Here is a 27,903-nt window from a genome sequence, read left to right as displayed (position 1 = left end):
TTAGCAGGAAGGTGGTCACCCTACGCATACGGGAGTTATATGACTGGGCAGAGGGAGAAAGCAATTGTTTTTATGCGAAAATTGTATATTAACAATTCGCTTCCAAGAATGTGACACCCCTATGACTTTCCGGAACGCCTGAATGACACGCACATTTCGAATTTCCCGCCTTTCACTCCCCAAATTCCCACACAGACAGAACGCACAAAAATCGCTGGTGTCGCCGTCTGTCGCCACGACACGCCCTTTAGAGACGCGCCAGTCTCAGCGGTCTCAACCACTTATCTTTTACCCCCAAGACTGCCTGTGGCTCATTGTTTTGCTTTGTCCGTACTTGCTAAGCACTTATTTACTATTACCAGTACTTACTAATGTTAATACTTCTTATCGGCTTGTACGGAGCTCTGGGCTTGTATTGTCCATGTTGACAGCTTTTCAGCCTGTACGACACGCACATTTCGCCTGCTTCATTGCGGTCACTTTGCTGTCTACTTGGACCATCTTGACGTTTTAATCTTTTAATCACGGCCGGTGTGTGGTTTTTGTACCGCTCATTTCGACCGCTTTTCGAGAACAAGTCGGTAGATCTCGATAGCACCTAACCACCTAACGCCACTGATGGACAATCCGTAAGGCGTCAAAGAAAGTGAAGCGACGAACTAGCAGAACCGGCTGTTTACTATGGCATCGATGTTCAAGAACAGGCGGTGCACCCTCGAAAGGGCCGAGAAGTTCATCAGCCCGCTCTATTTTACGGATGTCAATCTGTACGGGAAGATTTACGCGGAAACCAAGGACCTGACGAGCCTGACCGTTTTCTCCACGCCGGATCGCATTCCGTTTAGCGATGCTCGCGAAAGTACCAGCTACGTCAAGACGTCAGTGGGCGCTCAGTTCGGACCGACGTGGACAACTTGCTGGTTTAAGGTGCGATCCTCGATATTTGATCGAAGTGTCACGCGCTTGTCTTTCTCGTGCATGTCGCACGGACACAGCAGTGTTTGTTCATTGCATTTGTCTCGCGGGCTATCTATCCTACTCAAACAGCGTCAAATAGCCCTGGAATCGCTATGAAACTGATCGGTTTCAAATTTCAATCTCCCGAAGTCACGTGGCGGTCCCAGATATCTTTTCGGGGGGGGGGGGGGGGGGGGGGGGGGGTTGGGGGTTGGGTTGGGTTGGGTTGGGTTGGGGTTGGACAATTGCATGTATGTACATTTTGAATGCTCACGGAAGTGACGTATTGGTGTCTGATTGTCGGAGGCAATTGCCTCCACCATTTACTCTCTTTGCCCCCTCGAAGGGTGCACAGGAGAAACTGCCTGAAGTGCGTGCAGTTTTTTCTCTGCACCCTTGAACCACTGATGAATGCTGCTCTTCCTGTGTTTGGTTTTACAGGTTGTGATCGACATTCCTAACAAATGGTGCGGCAAGGAAGTTCATCTACGATGGGACAGTGGAAGTGAAGCACTCATTTGGAGCATTGATGGGAAGCCTCTTCAAGGACTGTCGGGTACGCCTTGGAAGCTTTTGGATGTGCTGACGGCAAATGCCGCAAAACCCGCATAATCCAGCTAGATCATCTTGTTACAATGGCAGACAGACACTTTATACAGTGCTCAACAATTTTGCATGGAACACGCGACCAGTGTCTTATCTGTTAGCAGCACTATACTAGTGGAGGCCAAAGAACTGCACCGTGACGTAGCGCTTGGCGGAACAGCTGGAAAATGGGAGGCCACTCGTTCAAGGTGGAAAAAGCGGCTGGAGTGTGGACGTGTTCTCGGCAGTCACCTATGCATCGTAGTGGGAGTGGATGGTAAATACGTAGATCGCCTTACAGGAAAAAATTGCTCTGTTGTCTCCAGTCCAGCTGCGATTTCGGCTTAGGGCGAGTTACCTTCCCTGCTTGGGTTGTTCCACTGAGGGCTACGTCATGAAGCGGTTCCTTGACTGCTGCCATGATAGCACAACCACAAGATGAGACCACGGTGTAATGCGCCGTTCATGCACTTGCAACTGAGTAAGACCGAGAGAGACAAGACTGGTTTGCGGACAGATACTCTGACCAACTTAAAGGTCGTTCCAGTCAGAAACTATTTTGGATGCATGGGCCACAGAACAGTAAAATTATTTCAGTGTACAAAGGTAACATAAAATATTAATTTTTGCAGAGCTCCTGCTTTCTTACGTTTTCTAGCAGAACTTCGCCAGTGTATGGTATTCCTCCAAGCATTCTCCAGGGTGGAGGCTGGGATGCTTGCTGCAGGTGCTGCAGAGGAAAACTTTCTCTCTCTTGCCCCCTTTAGTTTCCCAGTCACTGCATAATGCACTGTCCTTGCTGCTGCATTCTGGCAGCTTGTAGATAAACTGCTGCCTGCCATCTAGCCGCTTCTCACAGTCAGTTTGGGATGCCGGACCTCTTTTCTTAGGTCACACTCGCTGGTCCCTGACAAGCTGCTCGATAAGCTTGCGACGGTACTGCAGGTGTTTTTGCCCCTTCACTCCCTGAGCATCGAGCTGCATTTTCATCAATAGGTGCGACAATGTTGTGTTGACAATGGAAAGTTCAAGGATATAAAAAAAGTCTTTATCCACCACCGGAAAGATTTTCGAGAGAAGGCATAGCTTGCGCAGTAATGGTCGGCTTGGTCCAGTGCCCCCATGTTTTCAGTGTGGTCGCAAATGACGACGGGCTTCTGGGGCATCACAGTTTGGCTGTAAGCTTGAGTTCTCATCACAGTCTTCATTGAGAGGTCGTTGGTCATCACAGTCTAGGTCAGCCTTTTGTCCTTCAAAAGCAACACCTTGGCAAGTGTTGGCGATGTATAAAACCTATCTGTGAACAGGTGGTACCCCCTTCCCAGCGAAGCGCACTGCACTTTGTCGAGGAGGTGAAGGACGATTCGGCAAGGCTCTCGTAGCATGGTTCGACTGCCGAAACATACCCAGTTGTACAGTCCGCGAGTATGTACACCCAAAGGCCCCACTTTGTTGACTTCTATGGTTTGAAGCACTTGAAGGAGACTTGCCCCTTGAAGCCAATGGTGCTCTCATTTTTGCAAATCTTCGGACCAGGCTTTAAATGCTCTCTGCACTTTGAATCAATGTAGCACACAATGTTTCTCACGTTGCTGCCACGTATCGGCTGTCCTGATGGACCTTGCAGAGAAGGAGAAACGTGCAGCATCCAGAAAATCTGCAAAAACCTTGTTCGATGGAACACCATTCGAAAAGGCTCGAGGTTCACATAAGCACTCCTGAGTTGTGAAGGCGAAAGCATGAATGTCGTTCTTGCGTGTGTCCTCGTGAAGTCCCGCGCCTCGCTGATACGGCTGTGCTGTCGGCCGCACAGAATCGGCAGGCACGCTCGGGCGGCTCAGCCGCCGCCCGAGCGTGCCAGCGGATTCTTTTTGTCAGCGTGCGAGCACGCAGCACCATAGTGTGGTGCTGAATGAAGCTGACGTGCAGCGGCCTCCTTTGGCTTCATTTACTTGTCGTTTTCCATGGCTCTGCACGGTTTCAAAGCTGAGGTGCCTCAGATTGCAGCGTCACGAATTTATCTGCCGTTCGTTGCAACTGATAGCATTGACTCGCTCCATGGGACAGTTAATGCTTTTGCATTAAAAAATGGCATCTTCTTCAGAATTTCTTTGCTAAAGTACTCTGATGTCGGGCTTGGGATTCAAGGCCATTCACAGTGACGTCCTCCCAGCGTTTCCAAATGTAATTTTTTGCAAGAAATTCCGCGAACGAAATCCTCTCGCGGGCATACTGGTTTGTTTCATGAACAATTTCCCCAATTAGTTGAGCCATGAAAAATACTTGAAAAAAACTGGAGTTCAGATTGGAGATTTGAGGGCCCAATTTGTGATCTGGGTTTACTCATACTGAACGTAAGTACAGGAAAGTTTGGGAGATTGTTTGTGTGCAAACCCCAGGATTACACTTGTGGTGGAGCGGCTCCGCGGCAGCTGTCTTGCGCAGTCGTTTGATCTTCATCACTATTTTCACTCAAGTCAGTAGAGGATGTCTCTTCATCTGACAGAGGGATACAGTTGTCCTCTTCACTGAAATTGTCACTTTCAATTATATCACGCAAAGAGTTACCATAAAACAAGCGTGGCTGGAACATGGCCATTCCTCGTGCAAGTGAAGTTGAAATTTGCGCGGTCCTCTGTTGTTTAGGCTGTTTAGGATTAGTTCTGCCGTCTATGAAAAAAAACTCAAACCCTTTCAGGAGTGAAGTGATTGAAATGTTAAAGGAACGCTCCAGGGGATGGCACCATCAATCCAGCAAAAAAGAGCGAAGGAGCATGTTTAAAGGGACGCAGGAATGCGCGTAGGGCGACACCCGACTCCTGACCAAAAGTTTGTTTCTCCGATGTCGGGCGTGGCCCAACACATGACAGCAAAGGGTTAAGCCCCTTGCGATGGCAGACGACCTGATGCTCTGCTGTGGAGAAGTTCCTACGCCTTCGCAAGAGGCTTAAAAACCAATCTTGTCTTTTTCGGTCCTACTCAATTGCAAATGTGTGAATGGTGCTTAAGAAGGAGAGGTGACAAGACGACTACTGCGCGCAGCCGCGCCGTGCATACCCAGTGGCTCTCGCAGTTGAGCGCCTCTTCGCTAAATGGAGTGGCTAACTCAGGCCCAAAGGCCCGACCTTAAAGCCCGCACCTGCCCGCTCTACTGGCTCGGCGCCACTCTATGCCTCTCGGCTCTTGTTATTTCGCTGCTTGTTTAGCATTGAGTCTTATTTAAAGTTGCCACGCTTGTGTGTTGTGTCGTTCTATGAGGAATGGACATGGGGAAATGCTTTGTGGCCAATTAGAACAGCGGCTACAAGTCCTGCAGGGAGGAGTTCTCCTTCTTGCAGGAGGATTCTTTCAAGGCACAGCGAGTGCTGAAGATACCCATGGCAGTTCATCGGAACAGTTTGAGAACAGGTGTTAGTCCCCAAGAAAGAAAAGGAACAAAGCAGCAGATCTTGCCCCATCTGTTTTCGACGTCCTGTTACAAAGCACACAGTTTACACGTCTTCCCGAAGCCTCTTCGGCTGTATATTGCGAAGAAATGTAGGGTGTCCAGTACATTGTCTACTTGAAACTTGTGAAACAGGATTCGCAGGGACTGCCTTTCTACATGTCAAAGGCAATGCATTTCATGAGCATTATTAGCGCAAGTGTACTTTTGTTGGGAAAGTTGCTCAAACTTTGCTCTCGTGGTAAGTGCGGCCACGTCTCTCCTCTCTGAAGTAGAACAGATTCTTAACACAGTGAAGCAGTCAAGATTCATTTGGGGGTCCCAGCATTGAGGAAAATCTCAAAGCAGAGCAGGAGTGTGCTTGTGGTGACCCTCAAAGAAACTGGAGGCGCTTTCGTTGTTCAATGACACTGACCTAAGGGATTGTATGCGAGGCTTGCAGCACCCTTTGCAACACCTTGCGCATCCACATTTCTTGTCAGCTGGCAAGAAAAGAAGAACAGAGGACACTACAGTGTATTGGGGCACCATTACAGTCAAGCCAATGAAAACAACATAGAAACACCCCGCATGGCCAAGACGTCTTTGAGAAGATTTAAGGTATGTCTTTTGGCAAGAAACAAGGTGCTCTTGAAGGAGCTGCAGATTGCAAAAGACAAGATGAAGTTGTTTAAAAATGATGAGCTTCAGCACTGGCTGGAGCAGCACAACATTCCATCTGCATAATTACTGCTGATTACAGAGTGCATTTCAGTGACACAATGTACAACCAAGAGAAACCGAAGGCACGCTGTGATGAGTGGCTCCTGCTGTGTCTTCTTCTTCACATTCGAAGCTCCTCTACATAGGCCGTTTTGAGGACCAATGACACCCTTCCTCTGCCCTGCAACCCCACCATCAAGAAATACATCAGCATGATGAGGCTGAAGTGTAGCCTTGATGAGTTGTTTTTGACAGCTTTTGCAGCCAAGATGGCAACCAAGAGCCTTATGGAACGAAGAAGGATGTTGCTAATCGATGAAATTTAAGTTGTGAAGGAACTGGCTGTCAATTTGAAGACAATGACATACTCTGGGTTCGTTGACCATGGACAGGCTGATGGTGACTGAGGAACTTGCAGACCATGGCCTTGTGTTTGCTTTTGCTACACTTGCCGACAGCTATCTCCAGCTTATTCCAGTGTTCGCTTCAAAAGGCTAAAAAATTTAACAAGAGCTTTTTCTTGACTCCCTCTACTGCAGAAGGCCTCAGAGGGATGTTGAAGTCAGTTGTAGAACTGTTGAACTACCTACTGTAGCATTGACTATGGCATTGCTGTGGCATTGCTGTGGCTGTGGCATTGACTATGTATTGACAGCCAAAATGAACCAAGATTGCCTCAAGTGTTTTTTGGGAACTATTTGCCACCAGACTTTGGGAACTGCACCGTTACTGCAGAAGGACCGTGCCAGGCATCACTCTTGCTGACATAAGGGTAGCATTTCGTGATGGCGTGCAGCAAACGCATGGCTTGATAGCTTGAAGGAAAGACTCGACGGACTAATTGTGGAAGGAAGTTGGGGTGTGAAGATGTCTTCAATTGTGATTACAGATGTGCAGAGACTGTAAATTCTATAATACTATAATATCATGCCACTGGTTACCTCTGTACAAAGATTGGTAACAAGACCACTTGTCTAGCTTGCAGAAATGGTCTCGTCAAACAGCTGGGATTTTGTGGCCTCCCAGAAGGAGGTGTAGTCAACCGCAAAGCATGTGAAAAGCTCACTCATCCGAACCTGAATGTATACTACCTGCTGAAGGCCACGGAGAAGGAGTTTGTGCGACAGCCAAGCGATAATCATGTGTACAGTAAGACACTCGCATCTGTTGCTCACACACCCTTTTAGGTTCCCCTTGCTCCGTGCACAAGGAAGACATTCTGGCAAAGCTGCTGCACTACTATGTTTGCATGAGGATGAGGCAGCACTGCAAGCAGCAGAAGCAAAATAAGGCAAAAAGAAAGTCAAGAAACACGGAAAAGCTGTTCAAGCTTTTTTGAGCTGCTGTATATGTTGCCAAGTGGCGTCGCTTTTCTTTTAAGTACCCATTAAACTGCTGATTTTCAGTTTGAAAAATTCCTTATATTGTTTAGATGCATCTTAAAATAAACTGACTGTCTATCAAACGTTTTGAACTCCCATTATAAAGAGACAATGCTAAAGTGATTGAGGTCAGCATCAATTTACAATACTTGGTATAATACTTGGGTTATGTGGCACTTGATCGTTTTCGTCAAATCGGGTTTGGAGAACTGCAGAACCCTCTACACGGCGGAAGTGATAGTAATAGAGTAATATTTATTTGACTTGGGGGAGCCACATGGCCCCTTGAAGGCGGATTGTTATTGGAGCGCCTTTGTAGTTTCGAGCACACACCACAGTAGATTCGCGAGCTGTTTGGCATTATTATTGTGCTGCAAAAGCTATCATAGTTACTGCTAGCAGCGAGAGAGCAGGGCTTATGGGCCACACAACTGACTCCGACAGGCCATCTCAACGCGCCAGAGTTTGTAACGCCATCTGTCGGTGCGCCAGAGAACGCAGAACGTTATCGCACCACGCGAAGCAGCCCCGTTTAGTCACCTCTCCCTCTTATACCATGGATAAAACATAGTTTTTGTGTCTCATACAAGTTTGGTGAGCACAGTATGTAAAAAAATCTGACTACTTTGTACTATCTTAGCCACAGTTAGCAGGAACACAGGAGGGTGTGGCACCGGGTACTATCGGAGCGCATTAACGGCCCAGCGCACGACTGCAGAGTGTTTGCGTTGTCGTTACAAACGCTCTGCAGTTTCACACCGGGCCTTTAGAGTGCCGGGCCTTTAGAGTGTTCTGATAATACCCGATGTCGTGTGCACCTGTGTTTCCACTAACTATTGTTAAGATACTAGATGCAGATTGTCGTTTTGACTGGGACTGGGTCCTAGATGTGGAAGGACAAACCCTTTTCAGGTGGAGTCGGGCACCAAGAACGGCTGTTCTTTGTGCTTACGCCGTCGGCCAGTGTGTCCTGCCTTCATCATGAGTTCTTCATTGAGATGGCTTGCAACGACCTGTTTGGTGCTGGCAGCCCGACCATGATCAGTGCCCCCGATCCAGACAAAATGTTCACTCTGAAGAAAGCTGACATTGCAGTTTACGACAGGGAGGTGAGAGCCACTTTGTCGGTAGCCCCTTACCTATTGCTGTTAACCGAGCCACCGACAGTTGGAAATGGCAGAACATTAAGAGAAGTACAGCCACTTTGTAACACTGTGTCAAAGGAACATTAAAGGGATACTGAATTGTAACTTAAAATTTATCCAGGACATTAGGAAATAAGTTGAATAGGATCATTAATACCTGTAAATAATAACTTCACGCGTGTATTTTGAGCTGATGGCTACATTGTTCGTTCTAAATGCCGGATTTTGGCGGCCACCAAAAAGTGTGATACCTTTCGGGATATCCGTTGTGCCCGCGACGTCATAGACCTCCTGCGTTGCCCATGAGACCTTGCGGAAGGAGACTCGTGAGGACTTGTTTTGGGCAATACAAACTTGAGCTTCTCAAACTGTTACACATGTAGAAGGTTGCCTGCTCTTGTGCTGAACGCGAGATCCTGTGGAATTTACAAAGGAGCAACAAAAATTTGAATGCTGTTGAAGCATAGGTCGAAGACACACTAAGAGTGTGAGCCAAAAAACACCAATTCATGCAACTAAAAACACACACAAAAAAAAAAAAGGAAAAAACGTTTTGGGACGTTACATGTTCTCACATTACCACACAAAGATAAAAGATGCATACCTTAGCGATAGAGGCGTGAATCTGGCAATTTTGATTGTCTTGCAACATTGAATCTAGCCGACTTTGGACGTCTAAAGGTGTTTTATTCTTCAGCACTGCACAGAAAGATAAAAGCTCAGCGAAGGTGCCATAAGTAGTGCAACGCCCAGTCAGTTGAGCGTAGTCTTGGGTAGTAACGCGTTACTAGTAACATGTTACTGTAACTTTGTTACTTTTTCGGTAACTTGTAACTGTAACGAGTTACTTTTTAAGAACGTAACTTGTAACTGTAGTTCTATTACCTTTTCTAAAGTAACGATGAAAGTAACGACGTTACTTTTGTCGTTACTTTTCAGTTTTTTATGAATTATATATCATTGGACGAGTATAATCTAGCTATTCCTTGCACTTTCCAGATTGTCTGTTCCGACATTTCGAGTGTCAGTTGGCCTTGCACAAACTTGCGAATACATTCTTTCTCGCAAGTCATGACCCGAATATATAGCCACGTGTAGATTTGATGGAAAAAAAGAAGAAGAATCTAGTTATCTTTACGCATGTGCATATGCTTTGTGACTGAACACTTACATCTTAGTATCTTGAAACACTATCTCTATTGCGGTCTTTTTTTTTTTCTGCGCACACTTTTTAATTGAGTGAATCAACCATGCAACAACAATACACGCGGACGGCACTTCGTATGTCTCATATTTTGATTTGCTCCGGCGTGGTGTCAACAGTGTAGGCAAAAGTTACTGCTGTTTGCGCGGGGTTTGTTTCTGGCTTGCCGTGTACGTACTGAAATATGTCCAAGGACTCTGTGAGCCCAGCGCAACCGTCAACGAGCAAGCAATGTGCTAGTGCTACCAAGGATAGGGATATTGATGAGAACAAAGAACTAGCGTGAACGGCGTACAGACAGTATTTTGCTGTTGTGAAGGGGGTTGCTAACAAGTTGACCGCAGTATGCAAACTTTGCAACAAGGAGTACTCCGACAACAAGTCTTCGTGTTCATATCTGAGAAAACACATTTAGTTGAATTTTGGACTTTATTCTTTTTACAATATTGACTAATTTTCCAGCTAAACTATAAAGTTCGAATTTACCGCTATGGTGGAAGCCTGACTGATTCGTGTCTATATTTTGTTTCTTTCATACACTAGTTTTTCCTAACTTTTTTTTTGCGTTATTGAAAAGTAACGTCGTTACTTTTTGAAAGTAACTGTAACGAGTTACTCTTTTGTTGCGGTAACTGTAACGGTAACTTCGCTACTTTTTTCTGAAAGTAACGGTAACTGTAACGAATTACTTTTTAAAAGTAACTTACCCAAGACTGGTTGAGCGTGTACTACCCGCTGAATAAAGGCCGTCGCAGTGAATGCGCAAAAACTTTTGGGATTGCAGTGCGGGCAATGACTGGAAATAAATGACTGCATGTTGTTGAACCGGTGCATTGTGTCATTCTTCGAGACGGGTAGCAGCAAAGGAATTTCTAAACTGGCCCCATGCTCGGCACCAGTGTAAGAATTCCCTTCCTGCTATCCGTCTTACTTGCACTGGCACAACTATCATGATGGGAAGACCAAAACTGATATTGATGTTACTCAATCATTCTTTGGGTTGTTGTTACTTAAAAGTTATTTAAAAATCCAGTTATGTGTGGCCAGACTTTTACTAAAACACCACCATTAAAAAACTTGAAAAAGATTAACTTTCTTTTTTTAGAAAACTGCTTTTATTTTTTATTTTTTTTCTGTTATGTGCATTCGTGTTGTTACCTGTTTGCCATAACCTTGCCAAGTCATATTACCTGTTTGCGTGAGTTTATGGTTCAGCATCTCTTTCGTTGACTTGTCACCGTCATTTCGATTGGCAGGTTGACTCCTTAGTCACAGATCTGCAGCTGTTGGTTGACATGGCGAAAGAACTTCCCAGTGACGGGAGTCGTTCTTACGAGGCCATGTTTGCTGCAAACGAGATTGTCAACTGCGTGGACTTGAGCAACAGGTGAGTTCATTTAACAGGTTCGCTATTAGCCTCGAGAAGTTTGCGTGGCGCCCCCTTGCGGCGAACCGGGGTGACGTCACGGCGAGGACAGAATTTTTCCCTGTCTCACCCCGCTCGTCCTGTGAAGGGTTTGACGACGTTAGCTTTCGGCGCGCTCGTTTATATATAATTTTTTTTTGTGCACGTTTTTCATAGGAAGTGTAAATTTTCATATGTTGCTTCATTGAGGTGTGGCCTGTAGCTGCAGGCAAAGGTCCAACTAACATTTCAGGCATGGTTAACAGGGCAGGCAACGCATGAATTGCAGCTGGTATACAAAAATGAAGAAATATGGCCACAATTAGACCCTCACTAGAGATTAGCATGTCACACAATCAATGCTGCTGATGGTCGAAATGAATTGGCAGATTATGCATACAATTTCGTTTTTTTGTTTGTTTTGTTTTGTTTCTCTGTTTTTAAACAAAACCGCCGAAACAAAAAAGCTGCATGCTGCTCGAGCAACATGTTAAATATAGTCTGGGCCACGGAGAGGGAATACAAGTGAGGCAACCCAAGTACAGAGGCAAAGTAAAGAAAGAAGGAACATTTATTTATATGCATTGCTCACATTTGACCTTTGCTGAATTCGGACAGTATTTCAATGGACTGCACTGGTGGTATATGTGGACTTGTTTATATCATCCCTCGAGAAATGTAGAACAAACGTAAGCGAAGGTGTCTAGCCCGGTATTACGGTAGTTCCTTAGGCTCTAAAGTTGAGATTTTTAGCTAAATCAAATTGTCCGGAAGCTAAAATACCAGAAGCTTTTCTCACACAAACTGTCACCCTTCACAGGTTCCACTCTTTCTACTACTACTGCAGCATCTACCAATGGAGAGCTGTTCGATAGCTTGTTGTTCCTCCTGTTTTCCTCTGTTGTCAGAGGGTCAAGCTGTAGAGAGTTTGGAAGCCGAGGAAGCTTTTGGGGACCTGCAGCAGTGTCTCTGTTAATTGGAAATGACATTTCAAACTAAACGGTGTATTTTCCGAATAAACAAGGCTGGAGTAAAGGAAGAATATCAGGAAAAAGTATTAACATTCCAAATTGCAGTACTATTGCTGTGCATATTTTACGCAGTTCAATACATCTCATACTGGCGACTGGGGGCGATTCGGCCGTTTTTCCTGCTATCCTACAAACAGATGTCCAGTAATTGTGCATCTTCTAAAAATAAAACATGCCTGCATACGTGTACAAACTATATCATTATTTCACGAAGAAGCTACATTTATGTAAAACAACCCTGTTCCACGAGCACTTCAAAGGCCTTCAGATCTATGGCCTTTAAAACATCTGCGAACCAACGCAGGCAGAGTGGCACGCGGAGAGTCGCGGTCTAATTTGCCGACTGCACAAAAACCTTTGATATAAATGCCATTGCAAACGCCTGCAAAGCGGGATGTAATATTGTTTAAATCATAAACACGCAAGGAACAGAATTCCGGCGTCTGAAACACTTGTGCCACCGCCACTTCACCGACCCCTCGCATAATTTTCTTGTGCCCTGTGGATCGACAAGGAGGTTCATCGGTGGAATTGCCTCCTCCGACAGCTTTTGGGATTTGTAACCCAATTATAAAGGTAAAAGTGTCAAGCACGCTTATAAAAGGTACGGAAACACATTGATATCAGCCTAACCCAGCGTCTTCTACACCGGGTAAACAAGGTCCCGCTCCTTGAAGTGCTTGCGGCACAGAACGGCCAAACCGGGAAACCGGGGCGGGGAAGCGAGCCGGATGTGAGATCGAGAAGCGGAGTCCTTCCCCTGACGTCACGGTACACCTCACCCAATCAGAGCGCGGCGACCACAGCAACGGTTGTGTTTGCTTTCGGGGCTTATACAACGCAGCTAGACAAAATACAATGTTAGTCTTTTTGCAGTCAACCCATACAGGTTAGCGTCAAATACGAAACTTCTCCACCCAAAACAGTGCTGCATGCGCATGTGGTCAACCATCGGAGGCAAGCCCTAGAAAACTTTGTCTTGATAAAAACATGCTCATGAAAGCATCAACTTTCAAAAATTAAAAAAAAGCCTGAAAACTCAAAACCCTGTTTATAGGTGTAGCCCCATCAAAATTATTAAAAGTTTCATAAAATCTGAATGCAGGAACACTTTTTTCATTGGCTCATTTAAACATTAAAGGGACACTGACAAGGTATTTATGCTCGCCAAGATTTTCATTTTTGAACATGACCAGTAAGAGCCCGAATACTGAGAGCAAACTTTGTGGCTCAATCTTCGTTTTCTTTTTACCGGAAAACAGCCGGTCAAGAATTGGCCGGTTTCAATTGTGCTCATTCCATTTGCCTTGGTCAGTGGCATGAACCAAATATATTCAAAGTCATGACTCATGAGTCATCTAAGGCACACATTCAGTATTAAAAAAGGAAAGAATACGAACCCCATTGTTGTGACCTCCAAAAAGCTGCAAATACATTGATAGAAAAAAAAAAAAAGAATGTTGTATAGATTACAAGAAGTACATGCATATGCCATCATCAATATGGCGGTGCACGACGGATCAACGTTACGATGGATGTGGGGCCGCTACTTTGGAACTGTCGTTCATGGTACTGGCCATTTGATATTCAAGCGCAGAACATTGAGCGGTAGGGATAAAGTGCAAACAATCGCATGACAAGCGGAGAATGTAACTCTGTCGTCTCCTCCACACACCGAAAAAGCGTCGGGAAAAAAAAATGTAGTCGGGTGTAGTTACATGACTTCCAGCGATCAACTTCCATGCTCGTTTTTTGATTTCGGTTTCGAGCAGTTGAGGTTTTTCGCTTTATTAAAAATATATGCAACTCCGTAGAAAAATATTTATTGAGTAGTCTCTTGACATCATATTAAATCGACTGGCAAATAAATTAAAAAAACATTTTCGGAGATGTCACTGTCTTTTTGAGTAAATGTGCAAAATCATGAGAAACCATTTTTTTTTGCATCTATAGAAGATGCAACACGCACTTGAAAGGGAAATTGTTTCCTTTGACAGTTGATTTGGAAAGAATGGAAGTCGCACCTGCCCTGTTTCGTTCTACACCATGTTCTTTTGCATAGTGCTTTTTATTTATTTACTTACAAAAAAACCTTGTCACCGTCAAACAATTTGTAAGGTTTGGGTTAAAAAGAAAGGGAACGTTCAGTGACATAACTGAAATACAACCAAAACATTATCTATAAACGTAAGTAGTATAAAAGGTGCATTATACTGTAAACGACTTAATTTTTGCAAGGACCTAATTTTCGCGAGGACCTAATTTTTGTGGATTTTGCGAATCGCCTACAATTCGAGAACAATAGGTCCCGCAAACAATTTTGGTAAAATGTAAACACATTAGAATCTATATTGAGATCCCACCGCGTCGTGAAAATTACAACCCGTGAATTATTCCAAAACTTTGGCTTTGACCTAAATCCCAAAATATTAAGCCCGCGACAAAAGAGTTGTTTACAGTATATGGAAACAACTGGGGTAAAAAAGACATTTTTCATTTAGCGGGACTGGAAGACTGGAAACACTATTCTTCAAACACTTGTCAAACGACTATACCAAACAGCATTTTGAATATTATAGTTAAGAATACATCCTTTGACTGCATCTTCCATTCATCAGTACTATTCCTTGGAAGAAAAAAAAAGGTGAAATGAGTAGGGTTAGATTTTGTTTGTGTGGTTGACTCTCCCTGACATTAAAAATGGTTCAATCAAAAACACATTCCTATTAATTAATACTTTGTAATATATGTAATATAAAAAATGTAACCGAAAAGATTTTTTTCATTAACCAACTGACCCCCAGTGCAAGGTCTCTTTCATGCTTGTGACACTCGCTGGCCTGGGAACCAACTGTGCTCTCCCACTCTGTCTCTCGTTTGAAGGGGCTCGCTGAAGGCAGCGAAGGAAATAGCGGACCACTTCTTCTCGCAGCGGAACGGGGAGAGCCAGCACACAATTGTGGCTGTGGGAAACTGTCACATCGATAGTGCCTGGCTGTGGCCTTATGCTGAGACCAAGCGCAAGTGCGCCAGGAGCTTTGCCTCTGCACTGCTACTCATGGAGAGGTATCCGCAGTACCGCTTTGCGTGTTCTCAGGTAAGTCGCACGGCTGCAACACACACAAATGCAAATTAGCTTAGCCGGAAGCATTGGTAGGTGCTAATGAGACCAAGGAAGTCCAAACCCCTGTGAGACTTGCATGGTGATGGCACAGTCAACATTCCTGTATTATGGGCCATACCTTCTTTTTTTCTGGTACTGCACGCACATGGAATAAGGAACCAATGCATGTTTTATTTCAGTATGTATCAAAGTTTTACTTTGGTACTTTGGTTAAAAGCATTAGTTAAAAGGTAATTGAGAGGCTCCTTAAATTTAAAAGAAAAAAAATTTTTGTTCAAAAATTTAGGGTGTTTGTGTTGCCCAAAATTCATACACAAAGAACTCTTTTTCTCACTCATTTACAAGTATAAAGAGAGAAAGGGAGAACCTCCTGACCCCTCTGGAAGATATTTTGAGAGTCAACCTTTAGGTACACATTCCCAGTACAATGTTCAGGCTCATTGTGTTATTGGTTCACAATGGCCAAACTTTGTAACCCATATTATGGTTACTGTCAGACTCCCTCGAGCTCTTTGATCTCTATGTTGTCAAATCTTGCATTTGTTAGTGATAGTGATTTGTAACTAAAGAGGTCCAAGTGGTGCTTTTTGCAGTGGCTTCTTTGGAGCAGACACTTCAACAAGAACAGGGCTTTGGCCTCTTGTTAAAATCATCTTTTTGGACAATGCGAATCTTCCAGGCTCAGCAGTTGCAGTGGATCAAGGAGGACTACCCTTCGTTGTTCGAGAGAATCCAGCACTATGCAAGGAAGGGGCAGTTCATTCCTGTCGGTGGGACCTGGGTGGAAATGGACGGGAACTTGCCCAGGTATCACCTTGGACACCATGATGGCATTGTGCTCATTACTGCTGTACCAAACGTTTCAGAGAGAAAAAAATTTTATTTCTCGCCACAAAAATGAAGTATGCATTGCTGAAAGCTCATTTTCTAGCCAAATGTAGCGCTAGCCATTGAGTCCAAATGCCTGAGTTTTGTAACTTACCATTATCTCTGTGTGCAGTTTTGTGCCACATTGTTCGTGATTTCCTGAAATTCTCAGTGTGAAAATGGCGGCAAACGAAGCCCACAAATGTGCGGAGAGGAGTGGCATCTACTACCAGAAACGGGCTTCATTTTCTTACCGAAACTTTTTGAAAATCTTTCGTGACTTGTATCAGATAATGGTAAGTTCTAAAACGCACGTCTGGTCCGAACCGCTAGTGATACATTTTGGTGGTGACCGAGCATTCGGCAATGCATAATTTATTTTTGCAGTGAAATAGACAGGTTGCCCTTTCCTACGAGACACCCAGTACACTCTTCCACGAAATAGTTTCTAAGTAATTACTATCATTCTTAGTGTTACTGCATTTGGTGCATGGCCAGCCCTCTTTCCTAAAGCTGCAAGCATGTACATTTTGCTAAACTACTTTTGCTGGATGCCAGGCTGTTAACTCTTTACAAACAGTGGAAGGCCTGGCTACACCCTCAAGTATTATGCTAGTTTTTTTAACTGAAATAATCATCTGCCTCATCCTTCACCCCAAACTCATTCCCTATTCCCCATTTCCCCTGGAAGAGAACTTTAAGGGGAATGGGGTATAGGGAACATGTTTTTAGTTTGCATACCTTATATTTTTAGGGGCGAAGCTCCTTAGGGTCTAGCCTTGTCTGTCCGTCTGTCCGGTGTCCGTGCTCACATAAAAAGAAAAAATGTTTGCGTAGTCGACAGGATTCGAACCTGTGCGGGGAGACCTCAGTGGATTTCTAGTCCATCGCCTTAACCACTCAGCCACGACTGCGAGATGAGTAGGGGGCTCTGAGATGTGGTAGTAACTCAAGAGCTGGGGTTTCTGTCATAGATGAAACGTTGCATGTAGCCGCTCAACGTCTATACAGGAGAGGGCGCTGCGGTCAAATGCATATATAATCGCGTTAAACTCTGCATGCATTGGCTCAACGTTTATAGACGAGAGGGTGCTGCGGTCAAATGCTCAAATGCGTATATAACCACGTTCCATACCACATATTCTCTTTCTAACATGGACCGTTGACTTAAGTGGTGGAGATGCGTTCCCACGGCTTCTAGGGGATCCAAGCTGATCCGCTAGAAGAACCACTGGCTGTGCATTTCACCGACCATAAAGCAGTAGTAATGAAGTCGAAACGCAACCCGGAACTCAGCACTACCTATCAGCAATAAAAAAAATCGGCACCATGAGCACTACCTATGAACAATAGAATCACTATCATCAGCACCACCAGAGCTTCGCCCCAATCAACATCATTCACCACGTGGAGATGCGGTCATTTTTTTAATATCTAGTGTAGTCTCTAAATTGCTGTAGAAGCCTTATGTGTGGTTGCAATGAGTGCAAGTGCTTGTTGTCCGCTCTAAGCACGAAACATCTTCAATAACCACTCGGGAGGCCGCAAACCTCTCGAGGTTTGAGAGGTCTAGAAAATTTGAACCTCTTTATTGTTCAAATTAGGAAAGTTTGAATATGTCAAGATTTATGAAAGTTTCAGTTCAAAGATTTTAAATTTCTTTATAGATCATGCTAAAAAATTTAAAAGGCCTCTAAATTTTTTCAGATTTAAATTTGAAAAATATTAAAACCTTGAACTTCTTTCGTGTACAAGTTTAAAAACATAGATAATTTCGAACTCAAGTTTGAAGTCCCCGCTTCTCACAAACAAATATTGAAATTCGCAGTTTCGAATTAAGTGTTCACGGATTCATCTTGAAAAACTGGGAAATATGTGCCAAATTTTGCTGAGAAGGTTGACCATTTCATTAATGGTAAAGAGACTCCTTTCTTCTCAGTACTCTTATACTCGCGGTACTACCTGTTACTTTCGTTATTTGATGATGATGATGATTGAAACTTAAGAAACCAGCGTTGAACCAGTTGAACGGTTCAATGAAAAGCTTTGACGCATTCCGGTGGACGTTCTTTCTACTTGAACACCCCCTAAATGCGATGCTTTATGAAACTATACAATATATGAAATATGACGCATGCATATGACGACAGCAGTCTTTCCAAAAAGTTGTAGTCGCTCTGGGCATTTATTTTCAGTGGAATAGCATGTGGGATAAAGAAGATACTGGGCACAGGGATACACGCACAGCACCCGGGACAGCTCCAGGTTGAGCAACACACAACCAAATTAAACTCGCCCGAGGCCAGCTCAAAGTGGGCCCCAATACCTAATGACTAAGTGAAGCTTCAGTGCAATTTCCACTCCACTCCACATATTCATATCTTTCTGGTGTTTATATTTCTTACCAATCTTGGAGGGTAAAGTTTGTTCGAAATTTGTTGAACGTTTTGCTCAAAAGCTAAAAGCTCATCAAACCTTTGAACTTTGTAGGCTTGAAAGATAGAAGATTTTCTAAACATTTTGGACCCCTTGGTTTAGTCTTTGAACCTATGGTTGAAATAAAATTTGCAGCATCTCTATTAACCACAGTATTATCGTCGACATTTTCATAGCAAAAAGCGGTAGGGAAGGGATGGGGTTGTTGTTGATCGTCGGGCATACCTGAGAATGTAGGTCAGGTGCAAAAGTAATTATAATTTTTGTAAAAATATATATAACTTTCCTTGGTAATCTTTTTGAAAACTTACAGTATTCAGCACTTCTCAACATAGTACATCGCTGCTAATATTGATGCATTTCTTGAGACAGTGAATCTATTTTTCCTAACACTCAACGAAATCGTCTTTCGTCAGTTATCCAGCCGTTTCAGAATCTCCGGAATGGCATTATCTTGGTCCTTGTAGCTTTCTCCGTGCTGGGAGTCTTGATTTTGTGGAAAAGCGAGAAATCGGCTGGTGGCATATTAAAGGTATAAGGAGTTTCAGCCATAATGCTGGGCGGGGGCTATCTAGGGCTCGGATCTCCTTGTCTTTGGGCAGGGGACGGCCAATTGTTTCAAGCCTTTACAAGGGCATGTGAAGTTCGCGGACCTGTAGTCGACACCGACATTTATTAAGCCCGCAACGGACGCCGGCTGACATCACTGTCCAGACCCGTAGGGTCTGGCATGTTGTCAGTTCATGCCACCACAGTGCCTTTGCCGTAACATAATGATCCTCACCACAAAAAGAAAAACGCATACGACAAACACGCAGCCGGCCGAGAGCAGATGAGAAAATACCCCTCACCCGATCAACAAAACAACAGCAAAATTGGCAGGGGGGACCACGAATATTGTCCCCCCAAACCCCAAAGGCTTAACTGTCCTTACACCTTGTGATCTGGCACCAGCATGTCTCTTTCTTTCCCACAAAATCAAGGCTCTTTTGCGCAGAAAAAGATATGAGAACAAAGGTGACAACATCGGGGAGTCAGGAACAGCTGGAAAAGCGACAAAAGACAATTTTTGTGAATCGGCAACAATGATTTTTGTTAATATTTTTCGATCCATGGTCAGAAAAAATGCACTGGTATTAGTGGCAACTATGCTGAAAGTTGCCGAGCAAGTAAACTTTGAGAGGAAAAGAAAATTACCAAAGAAGCTAAATTATTTTTCTCCGAAATTAAGCTCACTCTTAAACCTCCCCATGTATGTCAACATGACATGTTTTCGTCCGGTTTTCTATTCCTTTTGACAGCGGGGAGAGCTTTGTGCGGCAGTTTTTGTACGGCCAGCTGTTCTTCGAGAAGGAGTTTGGTTCTCGCTGCAAGGAGTTCTGGCTTCCTGACACCTTTGGCTACAGTGCTCAACTGCCCCAGATCATGAGGTAAGGATACCCTTATCCTTATCCGGGCAGTGATGCCGTGAATAGAAGCCTGTGATGTTTCAAAAGTTCAGTTAAGTTGATTAAGGTGAAAGCCTTGTTTGTCCCATTTAGTGACAAATCGGAGTAAATGGCCATAAAAATGTGATTGAGCGGCATGGTGCTGGTCAATCGTATGCTCAAGGACGACTCTTGTCTTTGTGGTCGTCCTAGAAGTCGTCCTAAACCTCTGGGGTGACCTCACTTGTAACAGTATGGGACATACAAGTGGCGTCCGTCGGCAAAGTGACCTAAAGATGGCCATAAAAAAGTTAGACATTTACAATTCTTTGTAATGAGAAATCTATTGAGGAGGAAGAGGGGAGGGTATGCCCCTCCTCCCCCTCCTCCTCCTCGCGTCCTATTTAGCGGGCATTTTTCGCAAAATTTCCGGCTAAATATAGTGAAAATTTTTCCCCTAAATTTGGCAGGGAAATTTCTCTGCTAAATTTAGTGGGAAATTTAGTGAAATTTTTTTGCCAAATCTAGCTTGAAATTTTGCAGAAATTTCCCTGCTAAATTTAGTGGTGCAATTGATGTCACGTCACCTCAACACCAATTCAATTTCCCTGCCTAATTTAGCGTGGAAACTGAATTGGTGTTGAGGTCATATGACATCACTATCCCTGCTAAATTTAGCAAGTTAAGTTTCCCTTGCTAAATTTAGCAGGGAAATTGACGTCACGTGATCTCAACACCAGTTCAGTTTCCCCGCTAAATTTAGCGTGGAAACTGTGATGTCTCGTAATGCAACGCACGCGGTTACGTTTACACCGACGCTGCTCAACACAGAAACGGACAGCTCTAAAATACGTTATCAGCGTGATGTCATCAAGCGTAATCATACGTCATCAATGTGATGTCACCGCCAAAGCGCTGTGTGCAAAAAGGTGCGCTTCGGACTTCATCTGTCCTCGTTGTGTGCTTCGTGCGATGTACTGTAAGGCGACCGTGTCTATCTTATTAAAATTAACTGGTGGGCTAGTTGGTTAAACATTAGGGTCATGCGAATATTAGAAATTTCGAATGGTAGTTTTGAATAATACACTATTCAGTATTCGCTACGAAAAGAGCTGCACTATTCGCGTTTTTCGAAGTGTTGATTGCGGCGGGTTAGCCCCGTTGAGTGCGCTTGTTATCGAGCACGGATGCACTGCGGAGAAGCAATACCCGCGGAAGCGATCTCCGCGGGTGTTGCTTCTCTGCATTACACCGGTGCTCGGTAAGAAGCGCACTCATGAATTTCGCAATTGCATGCTTTGAAGAAAAGCATACATTTAAAGTGGGATGGTGCACGAGTGCTAGCTGTATTTAAAAATAGATGGAAACTTTAGTAAAAGTTATAAAATTAAACTGACTGTTATGCAAGAGTATACTATGTTAGACAGAGATACCCTTACAACCTGCGTCCATCATGTGCGGTTTTTTCTTTTTTAACTCAAAATTAAAAAAAGAATATTTTATATAGCAAGATTTGTAAATTCACTCAATTGGGTATAGTTGGCCATCTCTGTATGATTCATTTTATGTTAAATCCGTCGTTTACTTGCCATCCCAAGACGTCAGACCTTGTGAGGTCACAGTTCATAAATATAGATAATTAAACTTAGCTTATAAATGAACAAGTGGAATAACCTTCACAAGTTTGGCTGGGTTTTCGTGTAAGCATTATGCTATGGTAGTGAAAGGCGTAGAAAAACTATTCGATATTCAAATCAAAAATATTTGGCCAAAACCATTTTTTGCTTCGAATTCGCTTCGAACTCAAAATTTAATATTCACACAAGACTATTTTAAACATGACGTGAAAAAGCGCAAATGATTGGGAAGAGAAGAAGGGGACAGGACAGAGCGCTTACTTACAACTGACGTGTCTTGAAAGAAGTAGAAAAAAACAAATTAACAGGAAATTATAGAAAACATTTTTAAGGTGTGTCTGCCAAGATCACTGAATTTATTCTGATTAGTTTCAAGTACAATTGTTTCAGGGAGAGAATTCCATTCTCTAATAGCTAGAGAAAGCGGAGAATCTTGAAATTTATTAGTTCTCGCAAATGGATTATTTACTTTTGAAGTTGTAGTCACGATACAGGCAGGTGTGTGATGGTGGATGAGTAATGGTGTCGAAAAGAAGAGGGATACTATAGATTTTGTGAAAAATGATAAGATATGCAGGTTTAGTTCTATCTTTCAATGTGCGAAGATCTAGATTGGATTTTATTTGTGCTTGATGCTTATGAGTACAGTATTTTCTGGTGTATAAGACGCACCCCCTACTTTTTGCAAGTTTCTAAGTAAAAAGTAGTATATAAGACGCTCTTGTATATAAGATGCACCGTTGAAAATTGTGGAGAAAAAGTGTCTTATGTATGAGACACATCATTGTATAAGACGCACCTCCCCCCCCCCTTTTTTTCAAGTTTCTAAGTAAAAATTTGTATATAAGACGCACCTGTGTCTAAGATGCACCGCCGAAAATTTTGGAAAAAAAGTGTCTTATACACCGTAAAATATGGTAGTCGTAAAGTATAAATCGAGGTGCTTTTTTTTTTTTTACTACTTCAAACTTGTTACTGAGTGGTGCTCTTTTTTTTAATGTGTTAGAGTTAGTACCCACATGACAGAGAACAGTGGACGCCGTCCGTCTGTGGACAAAACAGTGGAAAGGGAAGCACGCGGCATAGAAAGGAGGAGAGCAGTGAAAGACAAAGGCGAGAGGGAGGCAATGTCATGAAGTGGAAGCCAATGCACGCGTGGGAAGCCGTTGAACAGCGAAAGCAGCATCGGGCAACGGATGCTGCTGCTGAGTGTGCAAGGTGGCCAAATGAGACGGAGGAGCGGAAGCAGAGTCTAGCTCGGCTGGCCGAAATGCGGCGCGAGAAGCGGCAAGCCAACGCTCCTTCTTGCTAAGTGACACTTAAAGGAAGGTTGAGTGGTGTATCGTTAAAGAATGCGTTAGCATGACCGTTGAGACACGCCACACATGTCCCCTTTTGGGAAATGCTTACACAGACCCCGTAACAAAGCCAAATAGAGGCTGCAAAAAATAGGGGAAGCAAGAGAGAAAGCCAGAACAAAAAAGCAAAGGGGTCAGCGTTAGCGTTTCTCAAAGGGGGATGCTTGTGGCATTTCCCAAGGGTCATGCTAGCGCGTTCCTTAAGGATCCACCAATGGATCTTCTTTTTTCTTGTAATTGACTCGCGTTGATAAAGACAGTTGTGTGCTTTGCAGGATCTGTGGACTGTCTCGGTTCTTAACCCAGAAGCTAAGCTGGAACCTTGTGAACAAGTTCCCGCACCACAACTTCCACTGGGAGGGGCTGGACGGGAGCAGCGTGCTGGCACACTTTGCTCCGGCTGAAACCTACAGCGCCGAGGTCACTGTCGCCGAGGTAATGCTGTGGAGAAGGTGGGCCGTGGCCCTTACAAAAATTCACACTTCTCGGGTGTCGTAAGTCCCTTGCAGCAACTGCACGAAGAGATCAGGTTGGCCCTTTGGTCTGGCTTATGGCTTACGTGGTTCACTATTGAAACCACCTCTTGAAGAGCAGGAACATTATTTGTTCAAGTAAAGGACAAGTTTCCCCTCAAATGTTTTGGACTAGATAGAAGTACTTACTGCCAGCTTGGCGGAGGTTTATCGCAACTCAAGGGTATGTTTGTGTGCGCCGAGCTCCTCAAACGGCCACTACTGAGAAAGATCTAATCTTAGGAAAGTAAATTTCCTCCTTCTCCGGCTACGATTTGGAGCATCCTTTACCTGTGTGCTGACTGTGTCACATATTAGTTCCCCATTATACAATAACATTTGAGGAATTGATGTATTAAATGGCAATGTTGCCCCAAGTTTATCAGGTATTCTTTTACATGGTAGTTATGGGAGTATGTACTAGATAGCAAAATGTTTTAATGTGATTCGGATAGGAAGGGAGTAATATACTGAGTTAAGGTGCTGCATTCAATATTGATTGTGCAAATAATTAAACAACATCACTTGAAGTTGCAGGTGAATACCAGATTTCATTGTTTCGCCTTTGCAAAATGCGCTCAGGTGTCGCTGCACCCTCTATTGGCCTGTTACAAGCTACCATATCGCGCTATCAGATAAGCTCAATGAGGCAGCCAGTAAAATAGCCAAATAAGCCAAGCTAAAAGACAATGTGTTTGTGCCCTACATTGAATCCTTCTGAATACTTTGTGTGAGGACAGCTTATGAAAATCTGAAATTAGCTTACTTACCGTAAAATACCGGGCAAGCGCCCACTCAAACCTTGGAGATAATTGCAAAAAAGTGGGGGATGGGCACTTGACTGGTCATGAATTTTACATATAAATGTACTGTACGTATTTCCTCAGATCTCACAAATTTGGTAATGGGTGCTTAATGCAGTGATGTGATTGCTGCGCCAATTGCGCCAAACTGCGCCAAGGGACTAACCCTGCTACATCCTGCTACATTTTGCCAAGATATGGGTAATCTGCGCCAAGCCTGCGCCAAAAGACCAATTTTGGTCGTCTTTCGAAACCGAAACTAAACTGAGTACCGTAATTGATCGTGCACGAGCTAGGTAGCGCAAGCGGCTGCCCAACAAAAAGTACCCTGCATCAATCGACCATCCGGTCTTGCATAGTTTTTCTCGCCACCTCTCGTTTCACGCTCTCGTCGTTCATAGGTCTCGTCTCGCGTCTTTAAAAAAAAAATATTCAACGATAGACGCGGGCGTGTGTTGACGCTTCAGTGCTTCATTCGTTGTACAAAACGCTCCAAGTACTTTTTGACCCTGACTCGCGATGTCTTGTTTTGACCTGACTCGCTCAGGTTCCTTTTTTCTGTGTGTTTAGCTCTTACCTTGCCTGCCGGCCTGGCAAGCACGTGCCGCTGGACTGTTCTTTGTCGTATGCTGGAAATTACATTTTGCACACAATTTTGGAACCAGTTGGCGACAGAGCGGAGTGGCATGGTGTCTGTTTCGATCGAACAGCCATCTCCGCTCGCGCGACGAAGCACGTGCAAATGCTAGCCTGCCGAAGTTGTCCTCATGTGCATGCGAACATGACTGCCCGACAGAGGCTCCAGCCAGGACTCTTGCAACCCATCGTTTTACGTTTGCTTACTTTTGACGAAAATCTGGCACGTCGGGAACCAGTAAAACGGTGGCAAGCGGTTTTTCGGAATTGCTCGGCAACGGCCGCAGCACTGTTCACTTGTGGGATGTCTCAATGTTTCTTTGGAGACATTGAAAGTGGGAATTCATTACTAGCCAAAGGCAAAGCGAGGCTTGCAGCAGCCTTGTATAAAGTTGGGAAAAGCAAAAAGAAAAGCACACGTTAGTCTTAATGCACCTTTGTCTCGTGTACAATTTCACATTGCACTGCAGTATAGTTACGTGTTTCATCAGTCGGAGAGAGCTTCCATTTATTATATTATATAACTACGGTAGTCAAGCTAATGCTGTGATATTTACTAATAAGCTGGTTTTTTTCAAATACATTTTAATATGTGTAGTTCGGTTCTTATTTATCAATAACGTTACATATATATGTATAATTTAACTGAAGCATTGTAAAATGTGTCATGTTATTGGCATTTCAGTTACATGTTGAAAGACTCCCAGGTGGTCTAACTTGACCATAATTTTGTTTTTTGCGGCGAGCGAAGTGTCCTTCGTTCGTCCAGCACTTAAAAGGAATATGTTCATTTCTCTAAAAATATCTGCTCCAAAAGCCACTTTTCCTGCTCCGAAACACTGTTTAGGCTGCTCCAAAAGCAACTTTTGCTGCTCCAAAACAGTTTTGCCTGCTCCAAAGGCCACTTTTGCTGCTCCAAAACACCGTTTTGGCTGCTCCAAAAGGTGCTCCAAAACGGCTTAGGCCAATCACGTCACTGTTAATGTGGAATGGGCGGATGCGCGGTATTTTACGGTAGTACCTCATTTTTATAAAAAGATAATCCAGATGTGGGAATAGTGCAAAACAGTGTTTCACATCACAGCTTCAAAAGCAATGTAAAAAGGTGTGTCTTCTTACGTCCTATGGAATAAATTTAGTCAATCAAATTGTATCCGCATACATTGTATATTGCAGTGCCAATAGGTATTTTCAGTAATTTCTTGAAGTGCTAATTTATAATTTTCTATATGGTCACTGTATGAAATGGGTCAAGTACTTTCTTTCTTTGTAGATTTCTAACCAAATTTATAACATTGTGCTATTGTTTACTGCCAATGTTTTTTTTTTTTACTTTGTAATATTGATAATTTTTATTTCCTGCTGATGCATCGTACCAGCGTGACTGGGGCTTGTCAGGCAGGGTGTATATAGGGTTACCAACTCTTTGATGAAGGAAGTAAGGACAGAGGGGGTGGTGGTGGGAGAGGTGGCGAGGGTAATATTTGATTACTGAGAATTAAGCTGGCTATTTGCAGCTGGCAGCAGGTACTCTTTCTTTCAAATGTATGGGATTTGACGCATTTGACATGGAAGTTTAGCTTCACCTGGAACTGTGGCTGAACGAGTTCCTCACGCAATTCCTTTCGTCCTTCCACACCGTTTTTCACAATCGAGATTACCCTATTCACTGGAGTGTTGCTCAAAGGCACGAAAATACTATTTCTACAAGTCTGGGGAGGTTTGGTCTGTTGCAACTCTTGAAAATCTTTCTACCACGGTAAGTCAGCAGGTTTCCTGATCTACAAACTAGGGCATTGCGGGAGGAAGAATGTCAAACTCAAGTCGTCCCTGTGTGACTTAATTATAATTGTTTGCAAAGTACCCACTCGCTCGTTAACTAGTAGCTCATTTTACATCTCCAGTACTAGCGAGGCTTAAGCTCTTGGGGCTCATGTGTGCTGTCATTCATCACATAAAACAACTGACTAAATGGTCTGAACCAAATCCGGGACATATAGCTCTCCTTACAGGGGCAAGCCAGGACTTGGGACGCTTGATGAAAACTCGGGACAGTCCCTCCAAATCCGGGACAGTTGGTAACCCTAAATGTAAACTTTTGCCCTTCGCCCCAAAATCTTTGTGTGGGAAACAAAGAAACAAACAAGTACTTCTCGGGCATGTTTTCATTGAAAAGAAAAGCAAATGTCAAGACCCTCTTGCGTTTCTTCTTGTCAGGTGTCCAGCCTCACATATGAGCTGCATTGCTAATGAAACCAGGTGGGATCACTGGAATCAAGGCGAATGTCCCGGGCTATGTGTTGTGCACCGACCGGTTTGTTCTCTCCCCGCAGGCACTCAAGACGGTGAAAAACCTCAAGGACAAAGGCCGGGTGTCTCAGAGCCTACTTCTCTTTGGGCACGGTGATGGAGGCGGGGGACCCACAGAGGCCATGCTGCGACGGCAAAGTCGGCTGCAAGACGTTGATGGCATACCTAGGTAATGCGGTGTTGTCCTTGGCACCACTACAAAAAACATGGATGGAATTTTATATCTGTTGCACTGTTTTGTTCCAAGTGTATTCTTTCTTTGGTCGTGGCTATCATTTTGAAATTCCGAAGTAAGCTGTGAATGTTTTATGACTAAAATATTTTCAACTTGCGTGGGCATTGCCCTACGATCGCAGCATGTGGCATAACTTTGGGCATTGTGACCAAGATGGACTGTAGATGGCCTCGTGCGTTGTCGTGCTAGCTTGTACTTGTCTTTTTTTGCATTGTATCGGGTGACATGATGGGATAGGGGCAATATTTCCTGTGCTCTGGACTGCAGCCGCATAGGGAAAGAAAGGCAGACTGGTGAGATTTCACCGTTTTCCGAGCAGAACTTTTCGTGCTGACATCCGTGGGGCCAGGTGGTCCAATGTGAAATCTGGCTCTTAGGCACAACTAGCTCGCCCCGCTTTGAACGCTTCACATCCATTTCCTCTTTTGTTTATGTTATTGTGCAGATCCCCTTTGGAGGGAGAGGAATTCGTGTTTGGCTGTGGAGTGTGCGAGCATTAAAAAGCAGTCAAATGCACTACTAGCTCTAGCATTGTATTCGAAGTACATCTAATCGGCGCCTGAAGTTTGCGAAGACAGGAAATATATGAGGAATTTGTCAGGACTAGCCACGACTGGGCACTATTGCACAGAGTTAATAAAATACTGAGCTGACAAGGCACAAGCTGTTCACTGCATGGAAACAAAATTTTCTAGTGTTGTG

At 43.9% G+C, this 27,903-nt stretch overlaps 1 protein-coding gene across 1 annotated transcript in view; it reads left to right on the top strand.

The window, feature by feature from the left end:
- The first annotated feature begins 249 nt into the window (after positions 1-249).
- Positions 250-27,903, top strand: part of LOC120846968 (alpha-mannosidase 2C1) — a 111,098-nt gene continuing 83,444 nt past the window's right edge. Inside the window, exons 1-9 of the mRNA XM_042290348.1 lie at positions 250-927; positions 1,399-1,513; positions 7,984-8,180; positions 10,677-10,807; positions 14,740-14,953; positions 15,660-15,787; positions 19,585-19,713; positions 22,981-23,140; positions 26,990-27,135. Coding sequence (XP_042146282.1) covers positions 682-927; positions 1,399-1,513; positions 7,984-8,180; positions 10,677-10,807; positions 14,740-14,953; positions 15,660-15,787; positions 19,585-19,713; positions 22,981-23,140; positions 26,990-27,135 — 1,466 coding nt within the window. The 5' untranslated portion in view covers positions 250-681. The remainder of the gene's footprint in view (positions 928-1,398; positions 1,514-7,983; positions 8,181-10,676; positions 10,808-14,739; positions 14,954-15,659; positions 15,788-19,584; positions 19,714-22,980; positions 23,141-26,989; positions 27,136-27,903) is intronic.

This window comes from Ixodes scapularis, unplaced genomic scaffold (genome assembly GCF_016920785.2).
Source record: "Ixodes scapularis isolate PalLabHiFi unplaced genomic scaffold, ASM1692078v2 PGA_scaffold0__279_contigs__length_252992795, whole genome shotgun sequence".
NCBI classification, from domain to species: Eukaryota; Metazoa; Arthropoda; class Arachnida; order Ixodida; family Ixodidae; genus Ixodes; species Ixodes scapularis.
This window is presented reverse-complemented; position numbering and strand designations above follow the sequence as displayed.